Here is a 20,819-nt window from a genome sequence, read left to right as displayed (position 1 = left end):
TGGAAGACTTGGAATGCTTTATGCAACCCTAAGGAGGAAGGAGGATTAGGGTTTCGGAGTTTGTCGGAATTTAATTATGCAATGTTAGCAAAGCAGGCTTGGAGGATTATCCATAACCCTCATTCCCTTATTGCAAAAATCTATGAAGCTAAGTATTATCCTTCTAGCTCCTTTTGGTCTGCAGAACCACATTCCTATCCCTCCTATTCATGGAGGAGTATCTTTTCTACAAGGGACCTAATTAAACAAGCGTCAACTGGCAAATTGGAACTGGCGAGTCGGTGCGTGTCTTTTCTGATGCTTGGGTCCCTAGTTTGCCTCTTCTCAAACCGGAAAAACCTTCTACAATTATTAATGAGGATCTCAAGGTTAGTGAATTGAGTCATAAACTTTGTATTCATCTACTAATTATAGTTTTCTTTTGTATATATGACATCAAGTTTTAGCAATTTGCAATAAAACTAGGTTATTTAACCATCTTTGACTAGGTTACTTAAAATACATGTACTATTAATGTAGTATATGTAGTAATGTTCATACCATTATAAAAGTTTTTATGTTTATTTCTTAATATACATGTATATGTATTGAAAACTGTGGTATATAAATCTAATATTTAGATAATCGGTAAATTCGGTATTTACCAAAACCAAACTAACTTTTTTGGTAATTTTCGATTTCGGTTTTATCGGTCTTGGTTACTAAAAAATCGGTTTATCAAACCTAAAACATCGGTTGGTATTTGGTCGGTTTGGTAATTACCAAACCAAGTGGCAACCCTAGTCAGCAGTCATGCAACCCACAGGACCCGCGCCAGCAAGGTTCCTATTAACTGTAAATATGCAAAAGTGCTTTTAGACTGAGTAAGCAAGGGAGGTTAAAGTCACTGGATCTACTCTGTAGCCGGAGTCTATACCCAGTTCCTGATTGTGTTAGTATTAATAAAGCAAGGGAGGTTAAAGTTGCTGAATCTATGCCTGGTTATTCAATAAAGGTTGCATGTTACACCTACATATGATTATGACAATTAGAAAGATGGGTAGGAATCTAGCTTAGTGTTACCTAATTAACTCCCCCACATGACATACCCCATTATTAATCACAAGCCCAGAAATGAAGGTCGTGAGCAGTCAAGTTAGCTAAATTTTTAAATATCTTTTAAGTGCTTCGAACAGATATTGAAGACCAGGTAGGAATCATGGAGAAGAGCAAAGTTTCAGATGTGCAAGGGGGAATTGTACGCCTCTCTGTTACATCAATGGGAGAAAAAAGAAATTGTTCTTCGACCTCTGAATCTGAATCTGAAAGCCAATAAAAGGGAGATGAATGGTTTTACCAAGAAACTTTGAGTGTTTCTACAGAGACAGGGTACGTTCTTTTGTTCAGAGTATGGAGTGTTTGCAAGAAAGTGAAGATTTGAACTTCCGACCCATTTACTACGTAAAATAAATTGACCAAAAAATTAATTAATTACTAAAACACTAGTAAGTACAATATAAATATTAGTTTTGAGTATGATTATTAATTATATAAATTGAAATGTAATGGGAACACTAGAAACAAGCGTAACGCATACCCAATTACCCATTCCATATGCTATGCCAGGTAACACTATTCTAGCAGGCTACGTCAACTCTGTACGGACACATTCCACTATAGAACGTTTATTCCATTTTTGCAGCACATTTGAAAGAATGTGACAGTAAAATATAAATTTCCATATGAGCAAGGAGTTTGTTTAGCAACAAACAGTTTCCTATCTTGTACTAAAGAGTTTCCTCCATTAAAGTAACTTTCATATATCATCTCTCGTTTCCTTCTTTCGCAAGAGGGCTTCAGAGTAGGGCCAAACAACTTAACATGATACCCTAATGATACATTACACACACACACACACACACACTTTGAGAAGCAGTACCCTATTGATAAAAGATATTTAACGAGATATACATACATATTTTGGCTTTATCAAGAGACTAAATGCTTGCATTTCGGTTTATTATAAAATATAATAAACATATGCATAAGGACTTGTCACAGCTGTTTGATCAGTCAAACTAAGAAGAAGTGAATGAAATGCTTGTCAACCCTTCACATCATCTAACATATGAGATGCACGACCCCAACTTAGGTCCTATATGGCCACTAAACGAAGATAAACGGAGTTAGTAACCATCAACCACTAAATATAAAGATTGAAAAACTCCCACACCAGGATTAAAGACTTCATTTTAAGGTTTCAATCCCTTGTAGCAAAGAGATCTACAAACTACTTGTCTTAGCAACCCCATTTTAACTACACTTAATAAAGCTACCATGTTGTGTGCGAGCATATGTGTGTATCTTAGAAAGGCCACTGTGACCTGTTCAATCGTCATACTAGAATCTAATCGTACTACCATTCCCTACATTCCAAATAATACATTTTCTCAAAACCTGCATTATGAAGAATACTACACCACAATCTGTCAATGTTATCACAAATGTGAATAGGAATCTTAGTCATTCGCGCTAGCATACACCGATACACGTACAGGAATAGATAGAGTAACAGTTTGTATTAGAGTGAGCCTCCCAGCCATGCTCTTCAAGCTAGTTAATTTCCTAAAATGAAATAAAGGCATACCTAAATATTAATTTCCTAATTAAGTTCCATCCATCATAGATATGCACCATTACAGTCGATCTGTATTTTCTGAACTGATCCATCATCATTCATAAGTTCTCTTAGTTCTCAATTGTTCTAAATCTTCAATGATTCAGTTAGCTTATCAACATAAAGAAGGATGCAATTATCCAAACGTCACATTTATGTTCTATAATACGATGCAAGATGATCTCTGCTTAATCCATGTATATATATTACAATTATAAACCTACGTACCAAGATGGTAAAATTGAAGTGCAAACATGCATCCCTAGAAATTTCCCACGAGGGGATTATTTGATGGCAAACAAACAAAAAATCAAATGAGACGTACTAAAACATAAAACAAATTTAGCATCCGGGCATGAGTGATCAATCGAGTTGGTACTTTCTTGAAGATCCAATGAAGGAAATGCTCACCAATTATCTTTTTATCTTCATCCTGATCAATCTCCACTATTGTAATGCCCAAGGCTCCAAGGCGCAATCCCTGTCGAGGGTACCAATCAAAACGCGATCTTGGAACTTGAACAACTTCATGATCCAAGTCATCGTAATTTCAAGAGAAAAATTGAAGATCTGCTAAGTTTTGATCATTGTTCCCATACTCGTTTCGGGGGCATACTAGTTGGAGACCACAAGCTTTCAAGGAAAGTGGTTTAGAAGAAAAAAATCTCACTTCACACTTGCTCAAAAGTTGCTCTTCATTACACTGTCTCCCCCAATGCCTCATATCAGATAACGAAACATACTGCAGCCACACATGATTTGACCCCGGACGAATAAGTAGATGCTGGTGAACCCAAAATATTTCATCACCATTAATGTAGACTCGGACATGAAACGCGTGTTTTCCATAATCATTATAATCATAGGTTAGTGTTCCATCTATGCTTTCAAACACAGCCGATAAAGCCAATCTCGAATTCTTTCCACCGAAATTTGGAGGAAGTTTAATAACAAACTCGCAATACTCATGATCAGTTGGATGCTTACAAAAATTGAACCACTTTGGAATATTATTTCCTGGAAGTACAACACCGAACTCGAAGTATGAATCCTTCCCCTGCATTCATCAATATTGCATAGTATTAACAAAACGATCGAATTAATCATGATGCATGAATATAATTGCACAGTATTAATTAACTTAATTAGTCATGATGCTTGCATGCATGCATGCATGCTTATAAGCATATTGGTACATCCCTCTAATTCCAATTTGCCGCGGAATATTATTAACAAACTTCCACTGCAAGAATTTGTTAAAATGTAAGTGGTCCTAAAAGCTTAATTTGTCATCATGCATGTAATTTTCATAGAAAATATTAAGCAAAGTCTACTCCCAGTTTCCATCACCGAAGTTGGGAATTGGGAATTAGATAACGACGACGTATCACATTTAGGCTAGGTGACATGGTTCACAGGGGAATAAATAATGCAGTTTTGCCACTAGATTTATTTTAGACAACTACTAGCTAGTTTCAAAAACTCAAGTTGATAGGAATTAATCAACAGTCAACACTTTATATCGAGCATCCAGAGTTGATGCAAACATGCTGTCTTTGTTGAAAATGGGAAATGATCTATTGACCACCAATAAAGAAAACAAAAAAAAAATTAAAAAAAATTGCAGAGAAAGAGCAAGATATAGAGATCAGAAGTGAGAGAAACCTGATCATGGTGTTGGTTAAGTAAGATAGATGCCATCTTTTCCACATCCAAGTCCATAGTATGGAGTAGTTTGTGGCATTCAGATAAGTCGCTCCACTGAAGCCAACTCAATGAGTTTTGGTGGTCCAAAATATCGGAAAATTTTGAAAATCTTTCCAATGATTTGCAGCCACTTGCATTTATTCCTTTTATGCTTGGAGAAAGCTGTGGAATTTCTTGAAGCCTCTTGCAATCGCGTAATATGAGCCACTGCAAGTTACCGAACTTGATAATCCATGTTGGAAGGCTACCAAAACTGCTTCCTGATAGATCAAGAAAGGTGAGGGTGGACAAGCAACTAAATGGAATCAAGAAATCACATTCTGAAATGTTGCAGTCTCCGACCCGCAAAAACGTCAGCTCAGGAAACACCGGTACTGAGCAGTCTTCATCATTATTGTCATCAGATAAATACTGCTTGATGGTGGATGTTGTCGTTGACATTGGAAATGTAAGAAGTTTTGGACAGCCTCTGACCTCAAGTTGCAGCAGATGTTTCAACTGATAGATGCTGATCGGAAGAGTTTTAAGGTTTTCACAACACTCTAGATTTATGTACTTTAATTGTTCCATGGTTCCAGCCTCAATTTCAGGAAAGCTCTCCAGCAGTTTGCAACCTTTCATATTAAGAACTTTCAGTGATTTCATGCCAAGTCTTGTGAGAAACCTTGTAAGGTTAGAGCAATCTTGCACAGACAAACACACAAGCTTATCAAGGGTTCCAACAGAATCATGAATCCCGACTAAACTCCTACATTCTCTAAGAATCAATTTCTGTAAATTCGGAAATCCTGAGAAGTCCGGGATTTCTTTTAGCATTTCACATCCAGTCAAGTCCATAGATTTCAACCTATCAAGTTTCTGTACATAAAAGAAGTAATTGAACAAGGATTTATCAGGTGATACTTGAGCTTCAATTAATTAAACAAAATAGTTATTTGAACTAATTTTTATATATTAGAGCATGAAGCACTTAAAACTAAGCAAATCAAAAGAACATACCGTGATCGACTGTCCGAAACGTGATATGTTGCTCGAAGGCATATTGAGTGCAACAAGTTTCTTTGGATTAAAATTGGATGGTAGGGATTCAAGAGGATATTTGTACCAATCAAGGAACCTTAACGAGTTGGGCAGATAACCAATGTTTCCAACAAGGCTTGCATTTCGATTTATCAAGTAGCTGAGATTCCTCATTCTTAACAAGGCTTCAGCACCCACATGGATCTCTTCCTTTTTGGGCATTTCTATCTTTAGGCCTCGAACTTTACTTGTTCCCTAATAGGAAAAAGCAACGAATTAAACACTACCTTATTAGCAAGTATAACTATTGTAACAAGTATATATCATCATCATTAGATAGAAGTCTACACACATATCTTTCAATGACTAGAAATGTAGAATATCAAGATTTTTATATTAACAATGACATAATTTACATGAAGACTCATGAAAACAAAGATATAATTTACTTACTGTTTCTTCAGTTAGAACATGTAAAACATCCTTATGAAACCACAACCTACTGCGTTCACCCGGTTCTGTAGGTGATTCTTGACGCACTATTTCCTTGCCCATGCCTTCGATTAAGTCATGCATACATAGCGCATTACTTTCACCAATCGCTAAGAGGGACTTATCTATGAGCACTGCAATACTTATTACTGGGTATAAGTCACAACTTCTTAGGACATCCATTATAATATCTTTATCTTCTCCTTTGAAAAAACATGCAATGTCAAGGAAAACTTCCTTCTGATGATCTTCTAATCCATTGAAACTTATTTTAAGTATTTCTTGGACTTCTTTATTAGGAATTCTTTCATAACTATCTAATGCATCTTGCCACTCTTCTATGCTTCTACCAAAAAGATGAGAACCTAAAACCGTCAGAGCTAATGGAAGGCCTTTGGTATAATACACAGCACGCTCAACAAGTTTCATATAATCATCCTTAGGTCGGTCTTTTTTGAAGGCATTCCAACTGAAAAGCTCAAAAGCCTCACAAAATTCTAATTCCTTGACTTTGTATGTTAAACTAACTCCATGAGCAATTAACAGATGTCTATCTCTAGTTGTTATGATAACTCTACTACCCACACCAAACCAATTATATCCTCCTGCTAGGTTTTCTAATTGCTTGAGATGATCCACATCATCTAAAATTATAAGAACCCTCTTATTCCAAAGTCTTTTCTCTATATCATAAGCAGGATCATCAACATTGCTCAGCTTCACTCCTACACCACCTAAAATCTTGGAAAGAAGAGTTTCTTGCAGTTGAACCAAGCCTTCATGTGGCACTAATGACCTTTCTCTCACATTTTCCAAAAAACAGCTACCTTCAAATCGATGAGCAATTGACCCATAAACAGCTTTGGCAACAGTTGTCTTACCAATTCCTCCAATTCCCCATATTCCCACCATGCGAACATCATTTTCCTCAACACATAGAAGCTCATGCATATCCCGGACACGAGATTCCAGTCCTACAGGATTCTTAGCAACTTTCATGTATGTCCGATTTGATACTTTGAATTGAGATCTCTTCAACAATATTCTGGATAAACTTGGATTCATGCCTGTCAATTAATCAATCCATCGTAGGTTACTGTTTTTTTTTGGGTAAGTGAATAAATATATAGAAGAAACCAGGCTTCAAACAAAGCCAGGCAAACAACAAGAAACAGTAGCTAACAAAGCAATAACCTCAGCAAAGAGGGAACAGAAAAAAGAGAAACTAAAATAGACAACCTAACAGCTACACATCCAAAGATGACACCATTAAGAAGGGTTACCGTTAATGTGAAGCTCTCGTTTTGCTTTAAACAGAAAGACAATTTCAGTAAGCAAAAGTTTCAATTGCTTGAACATGCTAATTAATAGAATTTAAAAGCCAAAGTGCGCATTTTTTTTTTGAAATGAAAGAGACTTTTATAAATGCCCCTACTGGGGTTGATTACAATCAAATTCAAGTACATCCAGAATGCAATCTGGTGCACTATCAAACCAATACGAACTAGTACCAGCCTCATAGGCTATGTTTGCTAAGCGGTGAGCCACTGCCATTACAAGTTCTGGGGGCATACTTAATTGATACCATTGGCATGTGTTGGAGGAGCTGCTTTATGCCAAAGTGAGCATTATTCACCAGAGAGAGATAAAATAAGAAAAATAATATTCAATCATAACTAAACTGGAGGAAACCTGCAAATGTATTGCCAAAGTGATTATTTAGTAAAAGTTGACTTCTCTTTCTATACTAGAATATGTGCCCACGCGTTGCTGCGGGATTTGAAACTTAATCTGAAAGTTTTAGTGTGGCCTTCTATTGAGAACTAAACCTAAAATGATAGAGAGTGTAGTTGATACGATCACTGCATAAAGTACAATATTCTGACGGCAAATCATTTATAACAGAAGATGTAGATCATTTGGTCATCTGAGATCTAATCCCAAGTGCTTTCCATATCTGTTTCCAAGGAAATATAGTTACAGTAAAAAAACATTTTGAAGTTTATGTGATGCACATACACAAAGAAGTTGCAGTCCTGCGACAGACATGAGTAGAATTTTCTTCCTTTACTGTCTGGTATTAGCAGTTCGTAGACACGGTGCACCACATGTACATGAGACAGATATTTGCCCTGCTAAAAGAACACAATATAAGAGAGAGATTATAAAAATCAGGAATGAAGAGTGCAAGGTAAGGATCAAATGAGACAAATATCATCTGGTTATGCTTCATAAAACTGAGATTTTTTGTTTTGTTTTTTGTCTTCTTTGAAGGAAAGTAATTCTTCAGTTCCATAATATTTCTCATTGCACATGATATGGTCATACTTGACATAGGGGCATCACACAAATAAATAACTATCAAACTCTGGAATGGATTCCTGAAAACCTATCACTAATATAGGATCCATATCTTGAACCTTCATGTCAACTTGGTTACTGCACACTGGTAATACTTGAAACACTTTTTAATCTGATAATAGCACCTAAACATACCAGAAGTCATTTTTTCTTTTCTTTTCTAAAACTTCAGAAACTATCATTTTGGTTATTCAAACCTCCTCAGTTGCTGTGAGAGATGCATGCTTTGAGTTGTTCTAGAAACAAATTTTAAAGCATGCATCTCTCACACACGTCCTTGTATTGAAATATGATTGAAAATAATCTTCACTTTTGCCAAATCTGCGATCATTGTTCAATAATACCATGCAATAGATGATATTTGATACCGAGATAGTATAGTGAAACTGAAAATCACAGTTCTATGAGCAATGAGCTTCACAATTGTTGATCTGGCATTGACTCAAATGATGCTAGCAATTCACAACATAAGTTTCGGTGTATGATTCACAATTGCATCGTGTTCGTAAATGAACAGGTTTCCATGGAGGAATTAATCATATGATAGGAGAGAGAAGGTTTTGGTTACCTCTAAACGTAGTTTAGCATGATGCCTCCACTTTGATGAAGGTCTTTCTCTAATCAATCATCATCAAATTAGTTCTTTCAACCATCTGCTCCAGAAAAAGAATAATGAGATTAGAATATACAATTGAAACATACCACTTGTCAGATTTCTTGTTCAGAAACTTGCATAGAAATTTCTACAAATTTCATGAATGCAGCTAAAATAAAATTCAATTAGTCCATTGGACTATACAACAAACAGAATACTGAAAGTGTGTCCATCACCCCCACGACTCTTGGATTGTGCTTGATAACCCCTCAAAACTCCCAAGGTTACAGCTTGTGTGACCTTAACAACAGACCCCAAAAACTCATCCGACCTAGCTACTTTCGAAACTTGCTTCAAGCTATTCCGAATTTCATCAGAATCAGAATGCAGAAACTCCTTCAAATCTTTACACACAACTCCAATCGACTCAGCAGAGTCTGAAACTACTTCAGCAACAGAAACTAAAGACCCTAGAGGCTTAAAAAGCCTCTTTCTTTTTTGACACACTGAAGGCAAGTGATAAACCCTACAAGCACCATAACCAGAGAAGCCCAAAGCAGCCATCACAAACAGCCACTTGTTCCTTTTCCGGGCGTAATCGAAACCCTTTTCCGCCAATTCCAGGTCCATCAAGGACACCAACCTCAAAGACCCAATTTTTATTTTTGATTCAAACTTTCAGCAAACCATACAAAAAGGGTCCAAAAAGTTGAGGAAGAAAAGATTGGGTTATATGGGCACTTGGGTTTTTCAACAACGAATTGGGTGTTGTCGTTTATATATTGTATCAACAAATCAGACACAGAAAGAATCAGACCTGTGAGAGTGAGAAGGGGATGAGCTAAGAACCGTTGCAGAGGAGGATAAGCCGTCTGGCGTTGAAAATAATGAGAAGCTTTGTTGATGCGTCTACTTCTTTCTTTCTCTGGTTGTGATCAACCAAAGGCAAACGGTCATCGGCTTTATTTCAACTTGATCAATACAGTTGATGCCTGCGTCTCTATCTAAGAGCGAAACCGAAAGTAGAATGAACTATTTGTACCTGGCTGCACTCGATGAAGGCTTCCAGAGTTCCAGAACACACTACAAAACCGTCATCACCCCCAAGGTGAACAGTTATGAACGGTGCTTATGAACTAAATGGTCAAAGTCGCTACAATTGGAGTTTTTATTTTTTATATAATAAAACTTTCATTGAATTAGTGATGGATATCGCTTAAGATGGCATTTTTATAATTTTGGGAGCATACAAAAATCAAGAGTGAGACAGCTCAGAATGGAGAGCCGTCAAGCAAGAATTACGGTGGGTTCAAAACTAAGACATTCATCATCATTCATAAGTTCTTTTACGGTAACCACCACAGGTGGTCGAGTTGGTAAGAGCCTCCAGGTGTGGAACCCCCACACCCGGGTTCGAATCCCGCCGACGCTTATTGAAGTTAAATTCCAATATATTCTTGGTGGCCAGGGGGGAGGAAGCGTTCTGACAAGATCTCCCGAGCACGGATTAGTCTCTGGGCCTAGGAAGCCTTTGAGGACACCGTGTGATTGACAAATCAAAAAAAAAAAGTTGCGTTTGGATGAAAAAATTATAAAATCCGTAGGAATTTATAAATGATGGAATCTTTAACTCCATCAAACTAAAATTCCATTAATTTCAATTTCTGTTGTTTGGTTGCTTCTATTTAGGATTTGAAATGTATAATAAATTAACAAAGTTTAAAACAAATAAAAATATAAAATAGAAAAAAGTCTTGTTTTGAAAAGAAAAATTGAATACTGCAAAGGAATTCATAAATGACACATATTTTGGCGGAAATTGAAGTGATGAATTTAATAACGAATTCCTTCATTTTTTTCCATAGAGAAATTTAAAATTTCCAATCTGATAATGTCAAACGAGGGAATTAACTTTTAGGAATTATAAAATCCTCACTTTCAATTAAATTCCATCATTTTTCCCTCATCCAAACACACTCTTAGCTCTCAATTGTTTTCATCCATGTATATTTATTACAAATTATAAACCAACGTACCAAGATGTTAAAATTGAAGCACAAACATGCATTCCAAGAAATTTCCCAAGAGGGGATTATTTGATGGCAAACAAACTAAAAATCAAAATAAGACATGCTAAAACATATAACAAATTTAGTATCTTGGCATGAGCGATCAATCGATTTGGTACTTTCTTGAAGATCCAATGAAGGACATGCTCACCAATTTTCTTTTTATTTTCGTCCCGATCAATCTCCACTAGTGTAATGCCCAAGGCTCCAAGGCGCAATCTCTGTTGAGGGTACCAATCAAAACGCGATCTTGGAACTTGAACAACTTCCTGATCCAAGTCATCGTAATTTCTCTTGTAAAATTGAAGATCTGCAAAGTTTTGATCATTGTTTTCATACTCGTTCCGGTGGCATACTAGTTGGACACCACAAGCTTTTAAGGAAAGTGGTCTAGAAGAAAAAAATCTCACTTCACACTTGCTCAAAAGTTGCTCTTCATTCCACTGTCTCCCCCAATGCCTCATATCAGATAACGAAACATACTGCAACCACACATGATTTGACCCCGGACGAATAAGTAAATGCTCGTGAACCCAAAATATTTCATCACCATTAATGTAGACTCGGACATGAAACGCGTGTTTTTCATAATCATTATAATCATAGGTTAGTGTTCCATCTGTGCTTTCAAACACAGCCGATAAAGCCAATCTCGAATTCTTTCCACTGAAATTTGGAGGAAGTTTAATAACAAACTCGCAATACTCATGATCAGTTGGATGCTTACAAAAGTTGAACCACTTTGGAATATTATTTCCTGGAAGTACAACACTGAACTCGAAGTATGAATCTTTCCCCTGCATTCATCAATATTGCATAGTATTAACAAAAAAGAATTAATCATGATGCATGAATATTGCATTGTATTAATTAACTTAATTAGTCATATATGATGCTTGCATGCATGCTTATAAGCCTACTGGTACCTCCCTCTAATTCCAATTTGCCGCGGAATATTATTAACAAACTTCCACCGCAAGAATTTATTAAAATATAAGCGGTCCTAAAAGCTTAATTTGTCATCATGCATGTAATTTTCATAGAAAATATTAAGCAAAGTCTACTCCCAGTTTCCATCACCGAAGTTGGGAATTGGGGATTAGATAATGACGACTTATCACATTTAGGCTAGGTGACATGGTCCACATGGGAATAAATGCAGTTTCGCCACTAGATTTTATTTTAGATAACTACTGGCTAGTTTCAAAAATTCAAGTTGATAGGATATCAACAGTCAACACTTTATATCGAGCTTCCAGAGTTGATGCAAACATGCTATCTTTGTTGAAAATGGGAAAAGATCTATTGATCACCAATAAAGAAAACAAAAAAAACAAAAATTAAAAAATATTGCAGAGAAAGAGCAAGATATAGAGATCAGAAGTGAGAGAAACCTGATCATGGTGTTGGTTAAGTAAGATAGATGCCATCTTTTCCACGTCCAAGTCCATAGTATGGAGTAGTTTGTGGCATTCAGATAAGTCGCTCCACTGAAGCCAACTCAATGAGTTTTGGTGGTCCAAAATATCGGAAAATTTTGAAAATCTTTCCAATGATTTGCAGCCACTTGCATTTATTCCTTTTATGCTTGGAGAAAGCTGTGGAATTTCTTGAAGCCTCTTGCAATCGCGTAATATGAGCCACTGCAAGTTACCGAACTTGATAATCCATGTTGGAAGGCTACCAAAACTGCTTCCTGATAGATCAAGAAAGGTGAGGGTGGACAAGCAACTAAATGGAATCAAGAAATCACATTCTGAAATGTTGCAGTCTCCGACTCGCAAAAACGTCAGCTCAGGAAACACCGGTACTGAGCAGTCTTCATCATTATTGTCATCAGATAAATACTGCTTGATGGTGGATGTTGTCGTTGACATTGGAAATGTAAGAAGTTTTGGACAGCCTCTGACCTCAAGTTGCAGCAGATGTTTCAACTGATAGATGCTGCTCGGAAGAGTTTTAAGGTTTTCGCAACACTCAAGAGTTATATCCTTTAATTGTTCCATGGTTCCAGCCTCAATTTCAGGGAAGCTCTCCAGCAGTTTGCAACCTTTCATATTAAGAACTTTCAGTGATTTCATGCCAAGTCTTGTGGGAAACCTTGTAAGGTTAGAGCAATCTTGCACAGACAAAGTCACAAGCTTATCAAGGGTTCCAACAGAATCATGAATCCCGACTAAACTCCTACATTCTCTAAGAATCAATTTCTGTAAATTAGGAAATCCTGAGAAGTCCGGGATTTCTTTTAGCATTTCACATCCAGTCAAGTCCATAGATTTCAACCTATCAAGTTTCTGTACATATTAGAAGTAATTGAACAAGGATTAATTATCAGGTGATACTTGAGCTTCAATTAATTAAACAAAATAGCTATTTGAACTAATTTTTATATATTAGAGCATGAAGCACTTAAAACTAAGTAAATCAAAAGAACATACCGTGATCGACTGTCCGAAACGTGATAAGTTGCTCGAAGGCATATTGAGTGCAACAAGTTTCTTTGGATTAAAATTGGATGGTAGGGATTCAAGAGGATATTTGTACCAATCAAGGAACCTTAACGAGTTGGGCAGATAACCAATGTTTCCAACAAGGCTTGCATTTCGATTTATCAAGTATCTGAGATTCCTCATTCTTAACAAGGCTTCAGCACCCACATGGATCTCTTCTTTCTTGGGCATTTCTATCTTTAGGCCTCGAACTTTACTTGTTCCCTAATAGGAAAAAGCAATGAATTAAACACTACAAGTATACCTGATCACGAAGTATAACTATTTTAACAAGTATATATCATCATCATTAGATAGAAGTCTACACGCATATCTTTCAATGACTAGAAAAGTAGAATATCAAGATTTTTATATTAACAATGACATCATTAACATAAAGACTCATGAAAACAAAGATATTATTTACTTACTGTTTCTTCTGTTAGAACATGTAAAACATCCTTATGAAACCACAACCTACTGCGTTCACCAGGTTCTGTGGGTGATTCTTGACGCACTATTTCCTTCCCCATGTCTTCGATTAAGTCATGCATACTTAGCGCATTACCTTCACCAATCGCTAAGAGGGACTTATCTATGAGCACTGCAATACTTATTACTGGGTATAAGTCACAACTTCTTAGGACATCCATTATAATATCCTTATCTTCTCCTTTGAAAAAACATGCAATGTCAAGGAAAACTTCCTTCTGATGATATTCTAATCCATTGAAACTTATTTTAAGTATTTCTTGGACTTCTTTATTCGGAATTCTTTCATAACTATCCAATGCATCTTGCCACTCTTCTATACTTCTACCAAAAAGATGAGAACCTAAAACCGTCAGAGCTAAAGGAAGGCCTTTTGAATAATAGACAGCACGCTCAACAAGTTTCACATAGTCATCCTTAGGTCGGTCTTTTTTGAAGGAATTCCAACTGAAAAGCTCAAAAGCTTCACAAAATTCTAATTCCTTGACCTTATATGTTAAACTAACTCCATGAGCAATTAACAGATGTTTATCTCTAGTTGTTATGATAACTCTACTACCCGCACCAAACCAATTATATCCTCCTGCTAAGTTTTCTAATTGCTTGAGATGATCCACATCATCTAAAATTATAAGAACCCTCTTATTCCAAAGTCTTTTCTCTATTTCATAAGCAGGATCATCAACATTGCTCAGCTTCACTCCTACACCCCCTAAAATTTTGGAAAGAAGAGTTTCTTGCAATTGAACCAAGCCTTCATGTGGCACTAATGACCTTTCTCTCACATTTTCCAAAAAACAGCTACCTTCAAATCGATGAGCAATTGACCCATATACAGCTTTGGCAACAGTTGTCTTACCAATTCCTCCGATTCCCCATATTCCCACCATGCGAACATCATTTTCCTCAACACATAGAAGCTCATGCATATCCCGGACACGAGATTCCAGTCCTACAGGATACTTAGCAACTTTCATGTATGTCCGATTTGATACTTGAATTGAGATCTCTTCCACAATATTTTGGATGAACTTGGATTCATGCCTGCCAATTCAATATTAAAGATCAAACATTTAATGAATCTGCAATTTTGCAATAAATTTCCATAAATTACGAATACGGGTACAAAAAATAGAGGGCCAAGAAACCAATATCAGCAACTTTTCAGAAAAAATGTTTGTATAGATAATAGATTCAAGAGGAGGAAAGATTCGGAGTTTGACTTGTGTAGGCAAAATCATCTCAATCACTAGGACTAAAACCCGATAGTTGAGTTCTATAATTTGCAGGTTTACAATTCGTAGGTTAACTGTTAAAATTGAAGCTCTCGTTTTTGTTTTATCAGAAAGACAATTTCAGTAAGCAGAAGTTTCAATTGCTTGAACATGTGGATTAATAGAATCTAAAAGCCAAAGTGAGCATTATTCAGCAGAGAGAGATCAATTAACAAAATAATATTCAATACATCATAACTAAACTGAAGGAAACCTGCAAACGTATTGCCAAAGTAATTATTTAGTAAAAGTTGACTTCTCATTCTATATGTCAAAGTCAAGCTACAATTGGAGCCTGTTGATTTAGATGGCACTGAATGCAAGCATATAATTGAATAGTACTTTTCTTCATTACTTAAAAACAATAAACCAATTCTCCAGCTATACTGTCAAATGAGGCCTATAAAGATTTTTAAATTTTGGATTGAATCCTTCCCTTTGCTTTGATTGGTTAAAAGATAACAAGTGATAACAAATTAAGAATTATTTTCTGTTCATCAAGAACATCTTCACCACCAGTTTTCAGTTTATCAAAGAGGTGAAGTAATTAAGAGGTTAAAAAATGCCTGATTGAAAAAAAAAAAAAAAAATTGATGATAATACAATTCCTTCTGGTTCTTATCAAAAGCAATCCCTGTTTGTAAGGGTCTTAATGCCTTGTATATGTATATAGGTGATAGAAATGATCATACTTACCCGTCCGGAAAATGCCATCCAGATAGACTAGCTGCGTGAGTAAGAGCTGTCCTCCATCTCCGCACCTTGTCCATGTTGAAGTTGAACCGCACTTCATGTTGATGCATTGCCTCAGCAAATCTGCCTCTCTGATTTCTTACATCTGAAGGATCCACCTTGTAAAAAATGGGCCAAACAAGTTGTCGCTTTGATTCTTTACACTCAAGGATGATGAGGAGTTCATCCAAGCACCATTTGGAGGATGCATAGTTTTCAGAGAATACAATGACAGAAACCCTCGACTCCTGAATTGCTTTGACAAGTGTTGGTCCAATCTCTTCTCCTTTTCTAAGATCACGATCATCTATGAAGGTGTGAAGACCCCTCTGGCACAAAGCAGTATAGAAATGGCCAGTAAAATTATCACGTGTATCTTCACCTCTAAAACTCAAGAACACATCGTAACTCCACCTAATCGGAGTAAAAGAAGAAGAAGAAACGCCTCTGTTCATATTGCAAGCCATATGATCACAGCCTCAGGTTAAGCAAGCTTCGAATTCAGAGTAGTGGTGCAACTTAATTAATATGGACACAGCATATGTACATAATGGACAGAAGGGACGACTTTCTTGAACCAGCACATGGCAGTTGGCACCGGCGATTACTATATATGAACGGAAAAATGAAAAGAAAAAAAAATTTGAATTGCACAGCCTTGGCCTCTATACGATTATTAGTAGAGCATGATGAATTGAAGTGGTTCATGAACCTTTTATTGACTAAGCTAATATCATTATCAGAATATTAGCTAAGCTAAATTCCTGGGGAAGAAAAGAAATTATAAGATGCCTTTGAAAATGAGAAAAAGGGTGGTTGGTGGCAATCAATTCAGTATTTGCTTTAGCAACAGTACTTCGATCTACTCAGCTTAGGATCTAAGCTCATGCTATGTCCACTAAACGAACCCGACACAAGCATGAATGTTGCACAACTTGCTAAACACGGCACGAATTTCGGTTGGTGAAACATCTGGAATTTCTTGAAGCCGGCTTAGAACAGAATTACAGAAAATGACTTGGCATGGGTTGTTAATATATATTGCACTCGCTGATCAACTTTCTCATTCCAAAAATTGAACCAGGACAAAGCTAGTCTGAAGTCTAATAGTCTTCTCCAGACAAGTATGCCTGTTTCTAAACACAATATCTAACAAACTGAACTTCTCTGCTCCGATTAAAAAAAAAAAAAAACAATAATAATAATAATAATAATTAAAAAGCAGCTAGTAGCAATTTGGCATTTGTTAATAACACAGCGATTAGCTATTAGGAAAAATGAAGTCTCATATCTGACTCGTTGTACAGTAGTTTGTAGTTAATATACACGGCATTAGTTATGCATGTAAGAGAAGAAAAAAACATTGAGAGTAAATACTGTGAGTTCAATTGATTAGTCCACCCTAAGGTTCTAAATCTCTGCGATATTTTCGATATATCCCCCGATATCTCATTTTTTCGATGGACTGATATATTTAGGGGGGTAAATATCTTATCTGTCACCGTTTCTGCGAAATTTCTCCGACATCATCAAATATCCCCGATATATTAGATATTTGTGATATATCCCGATAAAGTGAAGAAATATCTGTAAAATTTGAGGTAAAAATAAAAAAAAAAACTCAGTAATTCTCTAAATGAAAATATGTGTGAAGAGAGATTTCCTAAAGGCAAATTTGAGTGAGGAGAAATCCCCTCAAGGTGAATCTAGGTGAGTAGAAAATCCCCTCAAGGCGAATCTAGGTGAGGAAAAAAATCCCCTCAAGGTGAATCTAGGTGAGGAGAATTGGATAAATACCCTCAAGGCGATTTTGGGGGAGAAGTAATTATCTAAAAGTCTAAATGCAAATCTTTGTGAGGAGAGATTTGGTACTATGTAGTCTGTGACTATTTTTGTAACTCTGTATGTAGTTTGTAACTCTGTAGTTGAATAATAGAAAGAAGATAAAGCCATAAAGGTTCAATTATTCAAATGAGGCCAAATGACATTGCAGAAGGAAGTCAAGGAACCATATATGAATGACATGATGAGAAGAAAGTGCAGAGTACGGAGTATTAAATTTTGGCTATGCATCTTGAAAAAGTGAGGAATAACGAATCTACTGTGTAATCTGTGTCTTAAACCTGAAATTTTTTTTTGGAAGTTGTCTCTTGTTTTAGTGGATCAACATAATTAAAAATAGAAAGTGATATATGATATGAAGCAAACTACAGACGGTTAAATAGTTAAATGTAATTCATTTTTTTTATTGATTTTATTTTATTAAGTGCAATGTTTATAAAACTATACAAAGGGCCCCAAATTGATCAGGGCCCCAAAGTGCCACCGGAGATTAAAACAGAGGTGATAGCATGGATAAAGAGAAAAGATTCTATTAAGCAAGAAACGGCAACTGTTCAAGATGATATTAGAGAAGAACTCCGCAATGATTATCTTGGCAATCAAACAAGTCTGTACAATGACGATGACGACAATGATGATGATGATGATGATGGATTTCAGTATCCACCAGACATGCACCCTGTAGAAACGACAAGATTATCGTGCTGCAGTAAGACGATCAACAGTAGATCATGATAAGAACTCTGAGTTTAGTAGAAATGCAAGATTTCAATTTCCAAAACAATCGAGAAGTGGTAGTAGCAGTCAACAACCGCAACAAGTTGATCGATCAAAAACCTATCGGTACTCATTTCCTGAGCCTCCAGTAGCAATGCCATCAAAAGATAGTCAATCAAAACAAAGCACAATTAAATCCTTACTAAAAGGTGGTAGAGAACTATTGGCAAAAATGGTGTCCAAATACCACATATATGATGCTGTCCCTTTTAACAAAGCTGATTCTCCACATTTCCAAAAATGTTGACTACAGCTGGAAGCGGAACAGGTGGTAGAGATGAAAGATATGAATATGGACAATCTTCTGTGGATGGAGGATTCCAATTTACATGTGAAGGTAATTTTGATCATGCCACCCAAGATGAATACCACGGAGTGAGAACAGTTGGTCATGGTGCCCAAGAGAAGACCCGATATGGGAGGAGGACTAGGGGTGCAACTGATGATCAAAGTACCCCATCAAATGTTTCTTCAATTGCCTTAAGTTTTGACTCTATCAGTTTAGGCACAGAGCGCAGTGGGATCTCAAATGAATCTCATGAAAGCAACAATCAATTTGGTTATGATGCTTATGGATATAATCAATATGGAGAAGTATATGATCAGTCATCTAGTTGGGTTCATCCTTATTATCCCCTTATAGGGGAAACAGTCGGCAGCTCTAAAGAGATCTATAACTATCATGTTCATCACTACAATTCGCACTATATGGGTCATATGTCTTGGTCTGATTATTGCATATTCGTAGACCAGCGAGCGGCTTTTCAACCGCCTAGAGTCTCTTTTTGGATGTAGATGAAGTTGACATTCATATGTATTTATATGTAGTTCTAAATTTCTAATAAATTGACTTTTTTCAAAAATGATATTTTCGTACACTGTATCTCCGATATATCCGATATCTCCCTTTTTCAAAGTACCGATAGATATGAAAATACCGATATTTAAAACCTTGGTCCACCCACAATAACTAACCTCAATCAAAGCTTCAAACTGCACATCAATTATTTAGTCAAATATGATATCTCTACTCGACTAGTAGTATCTAGTTATGAGTAGTATCTAGTTAATTAAGAAGGAAAAATTTTAGTTTAGTATCCTGAGATTTGACCTTGACATCATATTAGTTCTTATTCTTTCATTTTCATCAGCAACACCCCCTGTGCTCTCAATTTCCGTCACCCGTACCCACAATTTTCTCAGGCATCCAAATTGAACGTTAAGTGCTGAGTTGGCACTGATAAACTCACATGAAAGGGTAAATTGGACAATTCACATGTTTTCCCTCCAAAAACTTAGAATGTAGCTAAAATCACATTCTTACAATCCAAAAATACATTCTTTCAATTCAAAGTTTCAAACACATTGAATTACATTCATATAACCTACTAATACTAATAGAATGAAACAATAACAAGTAACAATAGAATTAAAACACCAGTTTTTTTTTTCCATCATAAGGGTCCCTGAGAGATCGAGACCTCTGAAGGACAACCAATTAAGTCCCTCAAAAGTGACCTATATATTGGCCAATATGGGGCTGTGCTTGTGCATATGGTTCTTTAAGTGAAATCAATGTCACCATTTGCATCCTTGAGAATCCTATCTTGGACAGCCCTGGTCATGATCAGACCATCTACTTCCATTTGTAATCAATTAAACACCTTCCATCAAGAAGATAACACTAACTTCAAATCAATTAACCCCATTTTCAATTATAACAACACACCTGCAATTTTGCAAAGTCCCTCCAAAAGCATAATTTCTCACTCAAACACAATAAAACCCTCAATAGTTCATCATAAATAACACCAAAGCACAGATCGATCTTTACAGTAATAAACCCAAATGGAACCCCAAAAAAAAAAAAACAACACCAGAGACCCAACTCCCTCACAGTCCCACTGTAGCAACTAAACAGAACCCACTTTCCCAAAACCTTAGAAGTAATCAAAACACCAAACCCTTTTGCTCTCAGACCCAGACTCCTCCTCTATGACAAAAATGGTACAGAATTAACATAAGGTTGAGATAGAAAGAAAATGAAGTAGCATCCAACAAAAGCAAAAAGCTGAAAAGAGTACACTCCAATCACCTAAAATCAGAAAAAGTTGTGAACCTATTTTCGATCATTAACTCCACCCAGATCTCTCTTCACATGCACTCCATGAGACCCTTTTGCTTTCAGAGACTACCAACACCTCTAGAAATTGTGAGAGAGAGAGAGAGAGAGAGAGAGAGAGAGAGAGAGAGAGAGAGAGAGAGAGAGTGAGAGAGTTCAGGAGCAAAAGTGTAGTGAGAGAAAAGAGTGTG

The 20,819-nt window shown here is 36.3% G+C and overlaps 1 protein-coding gene across 7 annotated transcripts; it reads right to left on the bottom strand.

The window, feature by feature from the left end:
• Window positions 1–2,777: 2,777 nt before the first annotated feature.
• On the bottom strand, window positions 2,778–16,454 carry LOC112172895 (disease resistance protein RPV1). Of its 7 annotated transcripts, XM_024310396.2 has the most exons (8): window positions 9,874–10,002; window positions 9,649–9,756; window positions 8,805–8,889; window positions 7,895–8,007; window positions 5,837–6,942; window positions 5,363–5,638; window positions 4,322–5,221; window positions 2,778–3,713 (listed from the first exon to the last, which is right to left on the bottom strand). In XM_024310396.2, the coding sequence occupies exons 5-8, from the start codon at window positions 6,938–6,940 to the stop codon at window positions 3,207–3,209; spliced, it is 2,787 nt and encodes a 928-aa protein (XP_024166164.1). In that variant the 5' UTR covers window positions 6,941–6,942; window positions 7,895–8,007; window positions 8,805–8,889; window positions 9,649–9,756; window positions 9,874–10,002; the 3' UTR covers window positions 2,778–3,206. The 7 variants fall into 7 exon arrangements, with proteins under 7 accessions (XP_024166164.1, XP_024166163.1, XP_024166166.1 ...); XM_024310395.2 differs by having other exon boundaries at window positions 7,895–8,010; window positions 9,649–9,997; XM_024310398.2 differs by lacking the exons at window positions 9,649–9,756; window positions 9,874–10,002 and adding an exon at window positions 9,043–9,182 and having other exon boundaries at window positions 7,895–8,010.
• Between the last annotated feature and the right edge of the window lie 4,365 nt (window positions 16,455–20,819).

This window comes from Rosa chinensis, chromosome 6 (assembly GCF_002994745.2).
Source record: "Rosa chinensis cultivar Old Blush chromosome 6, RchiOBHm-V2, whole genome shotgun sequence".
NCBI lineage: Eukaryota > Viridiplantae > Streptophyta > Magnoliopsida > Rosales > Rosaceae > Rosa > Rosa chinensis.
This window is presented reverse-complemented; position numbering and strand designations above follow the sequence as displayed.